This window comes from Oncorhynchus masou, chromosome 24 (assembly GCF_036934945.1).
Source record: "Oncorhynchus masou masou isolate Uvic2021 chromosome 24, UVic_Omas_1.1, whole genome shotgun sequence".
NCBI lineage: Eukaryota > Metazoa > Chordata > Actinopteri > Salmoniformes > Salmonidae > Oncorhynchus > Oncorhynchus masou.
In genome coordinates, this window is record NC_088235.1 from 93,534,634 (window position 1) to 93,552,243 (window position 17,610).

A 17,610-nucleotide genomic window follows, 5' to 3' on the forward strand; every position below is an offset into this window, starting at 1 on the left:
ATCCAATGCAGGTACCATTTGGAAGATTAAAATAGCTGGGGAGGAGAATGCTCCCAAAGCCTGCAGCTGACAGGTGCTCTCCTTAATAAACACATCATAATCAAAATGTGCAGTGACAGAGAAACCCATAGACATCAGCAGATCTCTGACACTCAATACAACTCATAATGAGGAAAGAAAGTAAGGCGACCAAAAGGAAAGGAAATGCTAGAGGCAGCTGTAAAGTTCGGATTTCTCATCAGCGTCTGTAGCTTTGACATCTTCTGTTTACATTTACAAACATTACTAAGTTATTTTGTATGCGGCCTTAAAGACGGGAGCATTGTTACGCCTTGAAAGACTTTGTTTGCGTTAATCCCCTGTGTTTAAATAATTACAGTATCTAAACACTGGTTCAATTTTAATTGGCTCTGACAGGTTCAGATAATATTTCTGTGAGGGAGGTCGAAATGAACATGCTCTGTCTGTGTCAGTTAGCTGGAGGCTACAGTAGAAGCAATGTAGTGTAGAAGAAATGATGTACAATATTTTACATCCTGATGCTGGATATAGAAAGCCTTTCTTCTTGCCTGTTTTTTCTCCTTTCTGCCCATCCCTCTGTCTGCCTGTCTGCCTGTCTGTCTCTCTGTCTGCCTGCCTGCCAGCCAGCCTGTCTGTCTGCCTGCCTGTCTGTCTGTCTGTCTGTCTGTCTGTCTGTTTGTCTGCCTGCCTGCCTATCTCTCTCCCTATGTCCGTCTGTCTCTCTCTCAGTTTCTCTTTCTGTCTCCTATCACTATATTTATTTCTCTCCTTTCCAACACACACACATACAAACACACACACACACACACACTCCCTAACTAACCTCACAGGTGCAAGTTATCACTAAATGATGCACTGCGCTGTGAATTGGATGCTTGTCTGCTGTAATCAGAATAGGTTCACCAACCTGTGCTGTAGGTGATGGATGGAGGGGGCGGGGCCTTTTGATAGGAGATATATCACATTAAAGCAGGAGTAATGATGAAAAGCCTCTTCTTAAGGATCATATGGGGCAATGTGGAAAATTGTAAGATACTTTATGTCTACTCTCATACAGGTAGTGAAAATATAGCAATTAGTTTAATTTGTGTGATGTTAGCATGCCTAATCCACTTATGGGAAAGCTTTCTCAAATCAATACATGAAACATACAGCTTAATGAATGTATGCACACCCACATACTTCTACTTTTAGACATGTCCCTTGAGTAATTTGTCGGTCAGTTACACCAAGCATAACCATTAATCCTGACCTCTTTTCACTCCATACATATAAATTACCTCTTCAACTGGGCCACCATAGCATTCCTCACCAGTTATATCTTGCTTTGCTATGTGAGAGCTGAGATTTGGCAGTTCAAAGGCATTGCATGTAAGAAGTGAGAAAAGGAGCAAGAGAGGAGAGAGAGAGGAAATAGGAGAGAGGAGAGCGAGAGAGGAGATTGAGAGGAGTGAGAAAGAGAGAAGCGCGAGAGAGGAGCAAGAGAGGAGGGAGAGGGGAGCAAAAGAGGAGGGAGAGAGGAAATAGGAGAGAGAGAAGAGAGAGGAGCAAGAGAGGAGGGAGAGAGTAAGGGAACAGGTAAGGAAAGTGTAGCCTCAAAATCATTCTGTCATTGGTTTTTCCAGTTATCGTTGACTGTGATAAGCTGGACTTGTCTTATCTTAAACCCCCCCATAGGGCTAATGGTACATCCAACAAGGAGTGGGATGAAATTAAATGGATTTTACCATGGAGCAGTTTTTGGGGTTCTGCAGTCTTTCGTTAGACTACACCATGTAGTTATTCTTCTTATCTGTCTCTCATCACTGTACTGTACGTCACGAGAGGTGGTGGCAGCTTAATTGGGGAGGGCAGGCTCGTGGTAATGGCTGGAGCAGAATAAGTGGAACGTTATCAAATACATCAAACACATGGTTTCCATGTGTCTGATGGCATTCAATTTGCTCCACAGAATAATTATGAGCCGTCCTCCCCTCAGCAGCCTCCACTGCTGTACGTAGCTACCTTAGTTTCATTTAAGATATCATTCATTCATTTTCACACATCTCTCTTTTGGACTATTTCTCCTAGTAGAGATTTCAGAGAATTGGGATGCATTGGGTCTGGGTATTAAATAAGAAGGCCACTGTAACACAGATCAAGGTCTTTTTAAGGATTCCAAAAGACATTCTCAAATTTTATGCATTGCAGCCATACAGAAATACGGTGTTCATACTGTGAACTTCTGTATGTGATTTGGTGCCAACACTCACTTACGTTTCTGAAATGCAAAATGTCAAAAAATACAAGAGTTACACAAGTGTAGCCTACAATTTCCTACACCCTGCTGTCTACGGCAACTGTCACTTGGCAATGGTTGCCTAGGACTGGTGGTGCAGCGGAACCCCGTCTCTACGCATGTTGACTGAGGGAAAAGCTGTTGCATTCGCCAAAACAATGAGTGATTCCACAAACAGGAAAACAGGCTCCATTTCCTGTTGGAGGACCCATTACAATTCTTTCAAATTCAATCAAGAAGAGAGGTGAAAAATTGAAAGAGGGATGAGATGGTGCATCACTGCAATGATGGCGTAGTAACACACAGCCACTGTAATGAGAAGCACCCACTTGCGGTAATTCATCTTCTCTCTGTCAGTGAATATTATGAGAATTTAGCAGAGATCCAAAACTCTGCAGAAGCAAATAATGTCACTTTCCATCTCCGCATGTCTGTTTCGCTGTGAAATTATGTGTTATGGAATAGGGAATAGATTGTCAGATATGAGAGGTCATTTTAAACAAACAAACTGTGTGGTGGACTGTTTGGCTATGCCGCTGTCACTGGGAATTGGCAACAGAGTGGACATATTAGATATATGCATGTGAGTACGCCACAATAACTTCTCATATTAACAGAGACAGAGACAATTAGTACCACCTGCATGCACTTTTATACAAAATGGCCACCACACAATGCCACAGTAAAGTCAAAGTTGTCTGACCAAGCAATTCTACAGGATTATATTCTATGTGATAGCTTTTTATAGATAGTAGTTTTGCCACTGGGAACCATTGTTGATGTGTTGAGATGACCTGGGGAAGTTTGAGGGATGAGAACATATATCACTAACAATCTGTTTGACAACGAAAGGCACGCTGGATTAATTCACCACCTTTCCACCTACTGTAAAAACCTGCAGTATCGTTTCCTCCTGGGCACACACTGGTTGAATCAATGTTGTTTTCTTGTCATTTCAATGGAATTAGGTTGAACCAATGTGGAATAGACATTGAGTTGACATCTGTTCCCAGTAGGCAGTCACCTTGTACCATTAAAGCTGTTGATTTTAAGGGAACATTGTATAACTTGATGCAGTCCTTATGTAAGATACTGTTAAGAGACCAAAGTCTGTAACAGATACAATTACCTTGAATTATCCCTATATTCCCCAATAGAAATATAATCAAGTGATTATCTGTCTATGATGTCCCAATTCACAGTTGTCATCTCAGCACAAATTTTGTCTGGTCGATTAATACCAATTAGTAATTTGCTATGTTTACATTCAATTTGTGATATTCTAAAACCTGCATAACAAAAATATGCAAATTTTCCCACCAGAGATAATAGGTTTCCATCAAAATGACTTGTTGCCGATAAAAAGTTGTGCGTGATAACATCAATTACTTTTGCGTTTTTATGTACCGATAAAAAAGTAGACTGGTTGTCTTATCACTAAACATGTTGCGTTATAAAGAATGTCCCCACTCTGGTATTTGCATGTGCGCTCTTGCCAACAGCTCGCAGACAGTGCGCAGATTCTGTCTGCGAGATCCCTTTTACGGACAAAATCAAGATTATTAAGCATCGAACATCAAGTCAACAGAATAAGACCCTGGATATTTATTGGAAAGTTGCATCAAGCCCGTCACCGTGCACTTTCACCACCCTGTGAAGTTCATCATAACGTATTTCGACTGTAGACGAATACAATGCATTCTTTCCGGGGTCGTAGTGGTAGGACCACAAAACACAACACCATATCATTGCGTGACTCCAAGTTTACTTCGATACGATGGTTATTATATAAATATTTGCGCATCACTAATTTTACAACCACAAAAAGATCCCACCTTGTCAAGCGTATTTTGTTTTGTAGACATTTAGAAGGTTTACCGACTGTTTCCATCAGGCCTGTCGTGACATATACTTTACTCACATTAAAAGGTTGGATGGCAACCTGGATTATGAAAGAGAAAAAAACACAGTCGACATAAAATACAGTGCTCAGCATTTCTACCAGCCAACGAAAGGGCTTTAATAATATTACTGTTAATCAAGGGTTGGTTGTAATCTTGCGCGCCTCAGACACAACCTTGCAGCTGACAGTAGACTCTCAGGGGATGGTGTGATAATGCAGAGTAATAACTATTAAGAGCCCACTAATCACTTGGCCACATGATAAGACTATTAATCTTACCGCCAATGAAGCTCAGTCCCGAGAGCTGTGATGGGCCTGCACTAGCCGGAGGAGAAATATTAAAACGCTTTAACGCGGGAAGCAGATCACCTTAGCCCATAAAACAACCAGCACAAATCCATAGATGTCAGAGTCCCGTCTGCGGTTTCCCGGTCCGTGTTCAATACCTTTCCAACTCACGACGGACAGGATATATGACACACTTTCCCCAAATTTTATATCACGAGCCAATATGTGAAAATGTGTTCAACGTTATGACAAATCATACGTTTTTACACCCCTACACTACAGTAATCAACATATTTTTCCTGAACAGATATCAGAATATGCATATTACCATTTGCTTGTAATTACCTTGATACACTCAAATAATTTAACTGTACTATTTACCAACAATAGCTATATTATGTAGGTGCCTAGGTGAATACTGTAGATACAAAACAGCTACAAGAGTAGATGCATGGATTAAGATATAACCACAAAAATGTAAATTTTTCCCTCTTCTTCTCCTCGAAGGCCATTTATTTACTTAACCTTAGTTGACTTACTTGCAGTTCCAATAATTGAATAAAGTTTCCACTACTAGACTATCCTAGATGGGGTGAGGTGAGAACTTTTCACATCTCTTTTCAAGGCTTTCCTTCCAGTTGTATTTACTTGACGACTTTAAACCCCACATGACACTGAACGTGCTTTAGCAATTTGACAGTGGATATAACATTCAGCCTGCTTTGGTGTACTAACACGTCGGTAGGCAGTCTAATCTGTCCATCTAACTATTGATTCTCCCTATACCTAATCTAGACTACCTGTGGTCTGACTCTCCTGTATATCTCTGAAGAGAACACTGCTATGAGACTCACCAGTTTACCTGTAAACCGCCCCTACGTCAGGGTTTCCTAAATTTAGTCCTCGGGACTCCTTGGTTTTTGCCCTAGCACTACACAGCTGATTCAAATAATCAACTAATCATCAAGCTTGGATCATTTGAACAAGCTGTGTAGTGTTAGGGCCTGAGGACTGAGTTTGGGAAACACTGCCCCATGTACAAGCCCTGCTATGCAACTCACCGGTATATCTTGTAGCGGGTGGAGAAGCCCTGACGGTTCCTCTCAACGAAGTCTGTGTACTCCTGGGAGTGGTGGAAGGGGCCCTTGTCGGACAGCAGCCAGTCCAGGGGCCCTCCGGGGCGGTCGTGGGGCACGCTGGTCGAGATAGGGGCCCCGGCCCAGAGCCAGACCCAGCAGTGCAGGCTGACACTGAGGAAGCCCCATAGAGCCATCAGAGATTGAGGGAGCGAGGGAAGGAGGGAGGGAGTGAGGGAGGGGTGGAGGGAGGAGGGGGGAGGTGGGAGGGGGAAGGAAGGGAGGGGTGGAGGGAGGGATTGAGGGAGAGAGGGGTGGGTGGAGGGAGGGAGGGGGGAGTGGTGGAGGAATGGGATCAGTAGTGGAAGGGGTTCCTACACGCGAGCTCACTCCTCCTCTGGGATGACCGGGGAATCTGCATTCCCTCACATCCACTGGAGCACCTGGGAGAGAAAGACGTAAATAATTGCCACTTGAGAATGTACTGTTCTTATAATCATCAGGCACCTTCATCTTTTAAGAGATCCTATACTGACAAGTAAAAAATGCCTTTGTATTTTACACATCAAACAATCAGAACTCTGATCTCTTTAGCTATTATGGAGTAAGTCACTAGTCATCTGTTTTGACATTACACTTCTATTCCACCTCTAGTCCGAGCCTCCCATTACTCAACATCTCCCTCCTAAGGGTTGTCAATCTCTCCCCTGCAGCTGGGACCAAACCAGATGCTTGGTTTAAAAAAAATCCCATTACTTTATTCTGATGACAATCTGTCAAGTGAACTCAGCCATGTGACCATGTGTGTGGGAGGGTTTCAGAAATCATTATTCAAAACAATACCGCAAGACGCCGGGGGGTAGACGTGGGGGCAGGTGCTAGGAGATGTGTGAGAGAGTGGGAGAAAGAGAGAGATGGAGAGAGAAAGATAGAGAGAGCGAGAGAGAGATAGTGTGGGAGAAAGAAAGAGAGATGGAGAGAGAGAAAGGGAGAGGGTGAGGTAGTCTGAGAGAGAAAGGAAGAAAGAGAGAAACAGATGCATAGAGAGTGTGGGAATAAGGCAGATAGAGAGAGAGACAGTGATAAAGAAAGGGAAAGGGTGAGGTAATTTGAGAGTTAAAGGAAAAGAGAGCGTGACATAGGTTAATGACTGATGTTTGACCCCACAGAGAGAGAATATGGACTGCCATGAATAAATGTGCTGGTGGTTTTATTAGATGAGTCACTGTCATTCATTCTGTATGCCACTCAAAAGCCTTGCTCTTTCTGACCCTCTGTGTGAGTGTGTGTGTGTGTGTGTGTGTGTGTGTGTGTGTGTGTGTGTGTGTGTGTGTGTGTGTGTGTGTGTGTGTGTGTGTGTGTGTGTGTGTGTGTGTGTGTGTGTGTGTGTGTGTGTGTGTGTGTGTGTGTGGCCATAATGAACTGCAGACTGGGTGTTAATTCACAGATAAGTGGATATCCCTCACTGATGCAAACACAGGCTTTATCTGGTTCACAATGCTTTTTCCTGTGATTACACCAGATTCAAATGCTCTGGTTTTGCTGCATGACATTTAATTCCTCAGTGCAGACATCCGTGCATGGCCATGCATATTGATGAGGTGTGTGTTTGTGGGCTTGTGTGCATGAGTGCGTGTGTGTGTCTATGTAAGCAAGTTTCTGTGTGTGTGTGTGTGTTGGGGGCGGGGGGGGTTGGATCTGAGTACACAGCAGGGAGCAAACAATGGAGCGCAGTTCATTTCAGCACAGTGGTGTTCCACATAGTGTGATAGAGATGGTGAGGGAGGTAGGGGGGCTACGAAGCTATCCAACCATGGCAATCCTCAGTAATTCCCTTTTAACTTTGTTTTTGTTGCTGTTGTTAATGTTAAACAGTGAGATCGTTTTCCAGCTACAACAATTTTCATTTTGTGGTGTTGTATCAACACCATTTTCAGGCAACAACTACACTATCTACTGGACCTCTAGGCAGCACATAGGCCTAGGGTTTACATGGGTTTCTGTAAACATGGTATAAAAGTGACCTTCGCTTGCAGCGAGGGGACTGTCTATCCTGTTAATATGAGAATAGAGGACAGGGGTCATGTTTAAAGAAAACTTTAATCCTATAACCCCACAGGCATGGGGCCAAACAAACGCTAATGCAGGAAGGAAAACTCTCTCCCTCTCTCTCATTCTTTTTCTTCTCTCTCCCTCTCTCTCAGTTTACCCTCTTCTCCTTCTCATTCTCTTTCTCTATTCTCTCTACCTGCTTAATGTAAAAGTCCAGTATATAAAAATATATATGCGTCTAGAGATTCAGACATCACCAGCTCTATAATCACATTATCAGACACAACACGACTAACCAGATTGTTGTTATTATCTGCCTCAAAATCAAATCAAATTTATTTGTCACATACACATGGTTAGCAGATGTTAATGCGAGTGTAGCGAAATGCTTGTGCTTCTAGTTCCGACAATGCAGTAATAACCAACAAGTAATCTAACTAACAATTCCTAAACTACTGTCTTATACACAGTGTAAGGGGATAAAGAATATGTACATAAGGATATATGAATGAGTGATGGTACAGAGCACCATAGGCAAGATACAGGATGGTATCGAGTACAGTATATACATATGAGATGAGTATGTAAACAAAGTGGCATAGTTAAAGTGGCTAGTGATACATGTATTACATGAGGATGCAGTCGATGATATAGAGTACAGTATATACGTATGCATTGTTTAAAGTGGCTAGTGATATATTTACATCATTTCCCATCAATTCCCATTATTAAAGTGGCTGGAGTTGAGTCAGTGTCAGTGTGTTGGCAGCAGCCACTCAATGTTAGTGGTGGCTGTTTAACAGTCTGATGGCCTTGAGATAGAAGCTGTTTTTCAGTCTCTCGGTCCCAGCTTTGATGCACCTGTACTGACCTCGCCTTCTGGATGATAGCGGGGTGAACTGGCAGTGGCTAGGGTGGTTGATGTCCTTGATGATCTTTATGGCCTTCCTGTAACATCGGGTGGTGTAGGTGTCCTGGAGGGCAGGTAGTTTGCCCCCGGTGATGCGTTGTGCAGACCTCACTACCCTCTGGAGAGCCTTACGGTTGAGGGCGGAGCAGTTGCCGTACCAGGCGGTGATACAGCCCGCCAGGATGCTCTCGATTGTGCATCTGTAGAAGTTTGTGAGTGCTTTTGGTGACAAGCCAAATTTTTTCAGCCTCCTGAGGTTGAAGAGGCGCTGCTGCGCCTTCTTCACGATGCTGTCTGTGTGAGTGAACCAATTCAGTTTGTCTGTGATGTGTATGCCGAGGAACTTAAAACTTGCTACTCTCTCCACTACTGTTCCGTCGATGTGGATAGGGGGGTGTTCCCTCTGCTGTTTCCTGAAGTCCACAATCATCTCCTTAGTTTTGTTGACGTTGAGTGTGAGGTTATTTTCCTGACACCACACTCCGAGGGCCCTCACCTCCTCCCTGTAAGCCGTCTCGTCGTTGTTGGTAATCAAGCCTACCACTGTTGTGTCCTCGGCAAACTTGATGATTGAGTTGGAGGCGTGCGTGGCCACGCAGTCGTGGGTGAACAGGGAGTACAGGAGAGGGCTCAGAACGCACCCTTGTGGGGCCCCAGTGTTGAGGATCAGCGGGGAGGAGATGTTGTTACCTACCCTCACCACCTGGGGGCGGCCCGTCAGGAAGTCCAGTACCCAGTTGCACAGGGCGGGGTCAAGACCCAGGGTCTCGAGCTTGATGACGAGCTTGGAGGGTACTATGGTGTTGAATGCCGAGCTGTAGTCGATGAACAGCATTCTCACATAGGTATTCCTCTTGTCCAGATGGGTTAGGGCAGTGTGCAGTGTGGTTGAGATTGCATCGTCTGTGGACCTATTTGAGCGGTAAGCAAATTGGAGTGGGTCTAGGGTGTCAGGTAGGGTGGAGGTGATATGGTCCTTGTCTAGTCTCTCAAAGCACTTCATGATGACGGAAGTGAGTGCTACGGGGCGGTAGTCGTTTAGCTCAGTTACCTTAGCTTTCTTGGGAACAGGAACAATGGTGGCCCTCTTGAAGCATGTGGGAATAGCAGACTGGTATAGGGATTGATTGAATATGTCCGTAAACACACCAGCCAGCTGGTCTGCGCATGCTCTGAGGGTGCGGCTGGGGATGCCGTCTGGACCTGCAGCCTTGCGAGGGTTAACACGTTTAAATGTTTTACTCACCTCGGCTGCAGTGAAGGAGAGACCGCATTTTTCCGTTGCAGGCAGTGTCAGTGGCACTGTATTGTCCTCAAAGCGGGCAAAAAAGTTATTTAGTCTGCCTGGGAGCAAGACATCCTGGTCCGTGACTGGGCTGGATTTCTTCCTGTAGTCCGTGATTGACTGTAGACCCTGACACATGCCTCTTGTGTCTGAGCTGTTGAATTGGGATTCTACTTTGTCTCTGTACTGACGCTTAGCTGGTTTGATAGCCTTACGGAGGGAATAGCTGCATTGTTTGTATTCAGTCATGTTACCAGACACCTTGCCCTGATTGAAAGCAGTGGTTCGCGCTTTCAGTTTCACGCGAATGCTGCCATCAATCCAAGGTTTCTGGTTAGGGAATGTTTTACTCGTTGCTATGGGAACGACATCTTCAACGCACGTTCTAATGAACTCGCACACCGAATCAGCGTATTCGTCAATGTTGTTATCTGACGCAATACGAAACATGTCCCAGTCCACGTGATGGAAGCAGTCTTGGAGTGTGGAGTCAGCTTGGTCAGACCAGCGTTGGACAGACCTCAGCGTGGGAGCTTCTTTTTTTAGCTTTTGTCTGTAGGCAGGTATCAGCAAAATGGAGTCGTGGTCAGCTTTTCCGAAGGGGGGGCGGGGCAGGGCCTTATATGCGTTGCGGAAGTTAGAGTAACAGTGATCCAAGGTTTTTCCTCTCCTGGTTGCGCAATCGATATGCTGATAAAATTTAGGGAGTCTTGTTTTCAGATTAGCCTTGTTAAAATCCCCAAAAACAATGAATGCAGCCTCCGGATAAATGGTTTCCAGTTTGCAAAGAGTTAAATAAAGTTCGTTCAGAGCCATCGATGTGTCTGCTTGGGGGGGGATATATACCCCTGTGATTATAATCGAAGAGAATTCTCTTGGTAGATAATGCGGTCTACATTTGATTGTGAGGAATTCTAACTCAGGTGAATAGAAGGATTTGAGTTCCTGTATGTTTCTTTCATCGCACCATGCCTCGTTAGCCATAAGGCATACACCCCCACCCCTCTTCTTACCAGAAAGGTGTTTGTTTCTGTCGGCGCGATGTGTGGAGAATCCCGCTGGCTGCACCGCATCCGAGAGCGTCTCTCCAGTGAGCCATGTTTCCGTGAAGCACAGAACGTTACAGTCTCTGATGTCCCTCTGGAATGCTACCCTTGCTCGGATTTCATCAACCTTGTTGTAAAGAGACTGGACATTGGCAAGAAGAATGCTAGGAAGTGGGGCACGATGTGCCCGTCTCCGTAGTCTGACCAGAAGACCGCCACGTTTCCCTCTTTTTCGGAGTCGTTTTTTGGGTCGCTGCATGCGATCCATTCCGTTGTCCTGTTTGTAAGGCAGAACACAGGATCCGCGTCGCGAAAAACATATTCTTGGTCGTACTGATGGTGAGTTGACGCTGATCTTATATACAGTAGTTCTTCTCGACTGTATGTAATGAAACCGAAGATGACCTGGGGTACTAATGTAAGAAATAACACGTAAAAAAACAAAAAACTGCATCGTTTCCTAGGAACGCGAAGCGAGGCGGCCATCTCTGTCGGTGCTGTCTCTGTCTGAATTATATCAGGTGCACACCATTTCCACTTGAGAAGGGCATTACTGGATCACATTTGTGCATATGTGAAAACACAAACTTTACATTTTCATCAAAAGTCGTTATTAAATCGCCTTTCTTTGAGATACGAGCAAAGCCATGCCTGAATATAACATATAGATTGCCGTGGCCTAGGCTGTGGTTTTGAAGTGAAAGGCACGCTCATTATTACCAGCAGTAGGAGAGAGAAGGGCTCTTGTGGCTGAACTCAAATATGATTGTACACATTGTGTCACGCCCTGACCTTAGAGCCTTTTTATGTCTCTATTTGGTTTGGTCAGGGTGTGATTTGGGGTGATCATTCTATGTTTTGTTATCTATGATTTTTGTATTTCTATGTTTTGGCCGGGTATGGTTCTCAATCAGGGACAGCTGTCTATTGTGGTCTCTGATTGGGAACCATACTTAGGTAGCACATTGCCTTTAGCGTCACGGTTTGTTTGTAGTGTTTATTGTTTTTGTCGGCGTCATCTTAAATAAAGAATATGTACTCTCACCACGCTGCACCTTGGTCCTCTTCCTTCAACAGCCGTGACACATTGTGGGCCATCTTTAACCCAGGCTGGTGTGAAGCCCCCACACAAAGGCCAGTGATGGGGGTGTGTGTATGTTAGGCAAGAGACGGGGGGGACGGGTCCTCTGGGTGAAAAGAGTGCAATTGATGGAAGAAAAGGTACAGAATAAAGGCTATAAAATACATAATGAGTCATGTAGGTTTTTCAGAGTATAGAAAGGAATGTAGAATTACTTATCCAATAGTGGATGGCATTGCTAAGTGTCAGGAAAGAAAACATACAGATAATGCGAGTAATAATTTTACACTGTATTATAGTTAGTCAGTAATTACTAAATTATGAAAGGTATATATGTAGACAATTGCTGCTCTCCAATCACTCACAGCAAAACTAAATTCCATATGATTAGTGTTTTTTCATTCGGCATCAATTGTCTTTTACCCATTCATACTGAATACTGCAATGTTCTAAATCAGGGTCGTACAGAGAGATTCTTGGTAGTCTTACACAAATATACTTTGAAGTAAAAGTATACACCTCACACACATGGTTAGGGGTTTAAAAAGAAGACACCTGTACCATGTCAGATATAAAGTTGAAATGTATTACATTTTGAGTTTGCATTTCAACGTCACACTTTTCTATACAGTACCAGTCAAAAGTTTGGACAAACCTAATCATTCCAGGGTCTTTCTTTATTTGTACTATTTTCTACATTGTGGAATAATAGTGAAGACAGCAAAACTATGAAATAATACATATGGAATCATGTAGTAACGACGTTCTTCGTTTGTCGAAAGAGAGTCGGACCGAAATGCAGCGTGTTTGTTACTCATGTTTATTAGTGAAAACAAATAACGAAACTATACATGAAATAACGAATAAATACAAAACAACAAAACGGAACGTGAAACCTATTACACCCTGACTGGTGAAACTAACACAGAGACAGGAACAATCACCCACGAAATACAAAGCGAAACCCAGGCTATAAATACGGTTCCCAATCAGAGACAACGAGAATCACCTGACTCTGATTGAGAACCGCCTCAGGCAGCCAAACCTATGAAACACACACCCCTAATCAGCTACAATCCCAATTGTCACACCCTGGCCTGACCAATTAATTAACTAAAACACAAAATACTAAGACCAAGGTGTGACAGAACCCCCCCCTTGCGGACTCCCGACGCACCTCAAAACCATAGGGAGGGTCCGGGTGGGCGTCTGTCCATGGTGGCGGTTCCGGCTCCGGACGTGGACCCCAATTCATAAATGTCATTGTTCCTCCCCTTCGCGTCCTGGGATGATCCACCCTCGCCGCCGACCATGGCCGAATAGTCCTCACCCAGAAACATACATAACAGAGGAGCAGCTCGTGACTGAGGGGCAGCTCGGGACTGAGGGGCAGCTCGGGACTGGAGTGGCAGCTCGGGACTGAGGGGCAGCCCAGCACTGAGAAGAAGCCCAGTACTGAGAAGAAGCCCAGTACCGAGAAGAAGCCCAGTACCGAGATGAAGCCCAGCCAGGCAGTTGAATCCGGCAGATCCTGGTTGACTGGCGGATCCTGGCTGACTATCAGATCTGGCAGATCCTGGCTGACTGGCGGATCCTGGCTGACCGGCGGATCCTGGCTGACTGGCTGATCCTGGCTGACTGGCGGATCCTGGCTGACTGGCAGATCCTGGCCGACTGGCGGATCCTGGCTGACTAGCAGATCTGGCAGATCCTGGCTGACTGGCGGATCCTGGCTGACTAGCAGATCTGGCAGATCCTGGCTGACTGGCGGATCTGGAAGAGTCTGGTTGACTGGCAGATCTGGAAGAGTCTGGTTGACTGGCAGATCTGGAAGAGTCTGGTTGACTGGCAGATCTGGAAGAGTCTGGCTGAATGGCAGATCTGGAAGAGTCTGGTTGACTGGCAGATCTGGAAGAGTCTGGCTGACTGGCAGATCTGGAAGAGTCTGGCTGACTGGCAGATCTAGAAGAGTCTGGCTGACTGGTAGATCTGGAAGAGTCTGGCTGACTGGCAGATCTGGAAGAGTCTGGCTGACTGGCAGAGTCTGGCAGTCTGGCAGATCTGGAAGAGTCTGGTTGTCTGGCAGATCTGGAAGAGTCTGGCTGACTGGCAGATCTGGAAGAGTCTGGCACTGGCAGAGTCTGGCAGTCTGGCAGATCTGGAAGAGTCTGGCTGTCTGGCAGATCTGGAAGAGTCTGGCTGACTGGCAGATCCTGGCAGACTGACGGCTCTGGCTGCTTCATGCAGACTGACGGCTCTGGCTGCTCCATGCTGACTGGCGGCTCTGGCTGCTCCATGCAGACTGGCAGCTCTGGCTGCTCCATGCAGACTGGCAGCTCCTTGCAGACTGGCAGCTCTAGCTGCTCCATGTAGACTGGCAGCTCCTTGCAGACTGGCAGCTCTGGCTGCTCCATGCAGACTGGCAGCTCCTTGCAGACTGGCAGCTCTAGCTGCTCCATGCAGACTGGCAGCTCTGGCTGCTTCATGCAGACTGGCAGCTCCTTGCAGACTGGCAGCTCTAGCTGCTCCATGCAGACTGGCAGCTCCTTGCAGATTGGCAGCTCCTTGCAGACTGGCAGCTCTAGCTGCTCCATGCAGACTGGCAGCTCCTTGCAGACTGGCAGCTCCATGCAGACTGGCAACTCTGGCTGCTCCAAGCAGACTGACAGCTCTGGCTGCCCCATGCAGACTGGCAGCTCTAGCTGCTCCATGCAGGCTGGCAACACTGGATGCTCCATGTAGACTGGCAGCTCTAGCTGCTCCATGCAGACTGACAGCTCTGGCTGCTCTAAGCAGACTGACAGCTCTGGCTGCCCCATGCAGACTGGCAGCTCTGGCTGCTCTATGCAGACTGACAGCTCTGGCTGCTCTATGCAGACTGACAGCTCTGGCTGCTCCATGCAAACTGGCATCTCTAGCTGCTCCATGTAGACTGACAGCTCTGGCTGCTCTAAGCAGACTGACAGCTCTGGCTGCCCCATGCAGACTGGCAGCTCTGGCTGCTCTATGCACACTGACAGCTCTGGCTGCTCCATGCAAACTGGCAGCTCTAGCTGCTCCATACAGGCAGGAGGCTCCGGCAGCGCTGTAGAGGAGGAAGGCTCTAGAACCACTGAACAGGCGGAAGACTCCGACAGCGCAGGAGAGGGAGAAAGCGCTGGCTACGCTGAACAGGCGAGGCGCACTGAAGGCCTGATGCGTGGTGCTGGCACTGGTGGTATTTGGCCGAGGACACGCACAGGAAGCCTAGTGCGGGGAACTGCTACCGGAGGGCTGGGGTGTGGAGGTGGTACTGGATAGAGGACAGGCACAGGAAGCCTGGTGCGGGGAGCTACCATCGGAGGACTGGTGTGTGAAGGTGGCACAGGATGGACTGGACCGTGAAGGTGTACTGGAGAGCCTGAGAGCAGGACTGGCACAGGACGTGCAAGGCTAGGTAGGTACACAGGAGGCTTAGTGCGTGAGGCTGGAACATTTTTCACCAGCCGACTAACACGCACCTCAGGACTAGTATGGAGCGCTGACCCAGGTGCCATTAAATCCCCGACATGCTCCGTCGGACTAATATTGTACCTAAAGCACCAAACTAGCAACTCCCTCATTAATTTCTCCTCCAATTTCCCCATTAACTCCTTCACAGTCTCTGCTTCGCTCACCTCCAACACCGATTCTGGTCTCCTCCTTGGCTCTTCACGATAAACAGGGAGAGTTGGCTCAGGTCTGTCTCCTGACTCAGCCACTCCCCCTCTGAGCCCCCCAATAAATTTTTGGGGCTTCGCTCTGCGCCGCCGTGTCTTTTTTTCGACTCCATTCTCCTATAGCCCTCTTCGCACTGCTCCAGCGAATCCCAGGCGGGCTCCGACACTTCTCTGGGTCGGCCGCCCACCTGTCTATTTCTTCCCACGTCGTAATATCCATACTGTACTCCATTCTGGGCTTCTCCGGTTTCCATCCACGTCGCCGTGCTGCCTCCTCATACCAGCGCCTCTCCGCTTCACCCGCTTCTAGTTCCTCCTTAGGGCGGCGATATTCACCAGGCTGAGCCCAGGGTCTTTTCCTTCCAGCTCCTGTTTCCTCTTCGCCTGCTGCACCTTTGGGCGGCTACAGTCCCCTGGTTTAGCCCAGGGTCCTCTCCCGTCAAGGATTTCCTCCCATGTCCAGAAATCCTTAATACGCGGCTCCTCTTTGGGCTGCTCCTCTTTGGGCTGCTCCTGCCTGTTGACACGCTGCTCGGTCCGTGTGTGGTGGGTGAATCTGTAACGAGTTCTTCGTTTGTCGAAAGAGAGTCGGACCGAAATGCAGCGTGTTTGTTACTCATGTTTATTAGTGAAAACAAATAATGAAACTATACATGAAATAACGAATAAATACAAAACAACAAAACGGAACGTGAAACCTATTACAGCCTGACTGGTGAAACTAACACAGAGACAGGAACAATCACCCACGAAATACAAAGCGAAACCCAGGCTACCTAAATACGGTTCCCAATCAGAGACAACGAGAATCACCTGACTCTGATTGAGAACCGCCTCAGGCAGCCAAACCTATGAAACACACACCCCTAATCAGCTACAATCCCAATAACTAAAAAACCCACTAAATACAACAAACAATAAACCCATGTCACACCCTGGCCTGACCAACTAATTAACTAAAACACAAAATACTAAGACCAAGGCGTGACACATGTAGTAACCAAAAAAGTGTTAAACAAATTCTTCAAAGTAGCCACCTTTTGCCTTGATGACAGGTTTGCACAATCTTGACATTCTCTCAACCAGCTTCATGAGTTCGTCACCTGGAATGCATTTCAATTAACAGGTGTGCCTTGTTAAAAGTTCATTTGTGGAATTTATTTCCTTCTTAACGCATTTGAGCCAATCAGTAGTGTTGTGACAAGGTAGGGGTGGTATACAGAACATAGCCCTATTTGGTAAAAGACCAAGACCATATTATGGAAAGAACAGCTCAAATAAGCAAAGAGAAATGACAGTCCATCGTTACTTGAAGACATGAAGGACAGTCAATCCGGAAGATTTCAAGAACGTTTCTTCAAGTGCAGTCGCAAAAACCATCAAGTCATGATGAAACTGGCTCTCATGAGGACCGCCGTAAAGGATAAGTTCATTAGAGTTACCAGCCTCAGAAATTGCATCCCAAATAAATTCTTCACAGAGTTCAAGTAGCAATCACATCTCATCAACTGTTCAGAGGAGACTGCGTGAATCTGGTCTTCAAAGTCAAATTGCTGCAAAGAAAACACTACTAAAGGACACCAATGAGAAGAGACTTCCTTGGGCCAAGAAACACAAGCAACGGATATTAGACTGGTGGAAATCTGTCTTTTGGTCTTATGAGTCCAAATTTGAGATGTGTGTTTTTGTGAGAAGCAGAGTAGGTGAACGGATGATCTCTGCATGTGTGATTCCCACCATGATGCATAGAGGAGGAGGTGTGATGGTGTGGGGATGCTTTGCTCGTGACACTGTCAGTGATTTATTTAGAATTCAAGGGATATTTAACCGCCATGGCTACCACAGCATTCTGCAGCGATAGCACAAACCAGATGGGATGGTGTATCATTTGTTTTTCAACAGGACAATGACCCAACACACCTCCAGGCTGTGTAAGGGCTATTTGATCAAGAAGGAAAGTGATGGAGTGCTG

At 46.2% G+C, this 17,610-nt stretch overlaps 1 protein-coding gene across 1 annotated transcript in view; it reads right to left on the reverse strand.

Annotated features, from left to right (window-relative positions):
• Positions 1-5,802, reverse strand: part of LOC135513045 (BMP/retinoic acid-inducible neural-specific protein 3-like) — a 31,914-nt gene extending 26,112 nt beyond the window's left edge. The window contains exon 1 of the mRNA XM_064935698.1: positions 5,552-5,802. Coding sequence (XP_064791770.1) covers positions 5,552-5,763 — 212 coding nt within the window. The 5' untranslated portion in view covers positions 5,764-5,802. The remainder of the gene's footprint in view (positions 1-5,551) is intronic.
• Between the last annotated feature and the right edge of the window lie 11,808 nt (positions 5,803-17,610).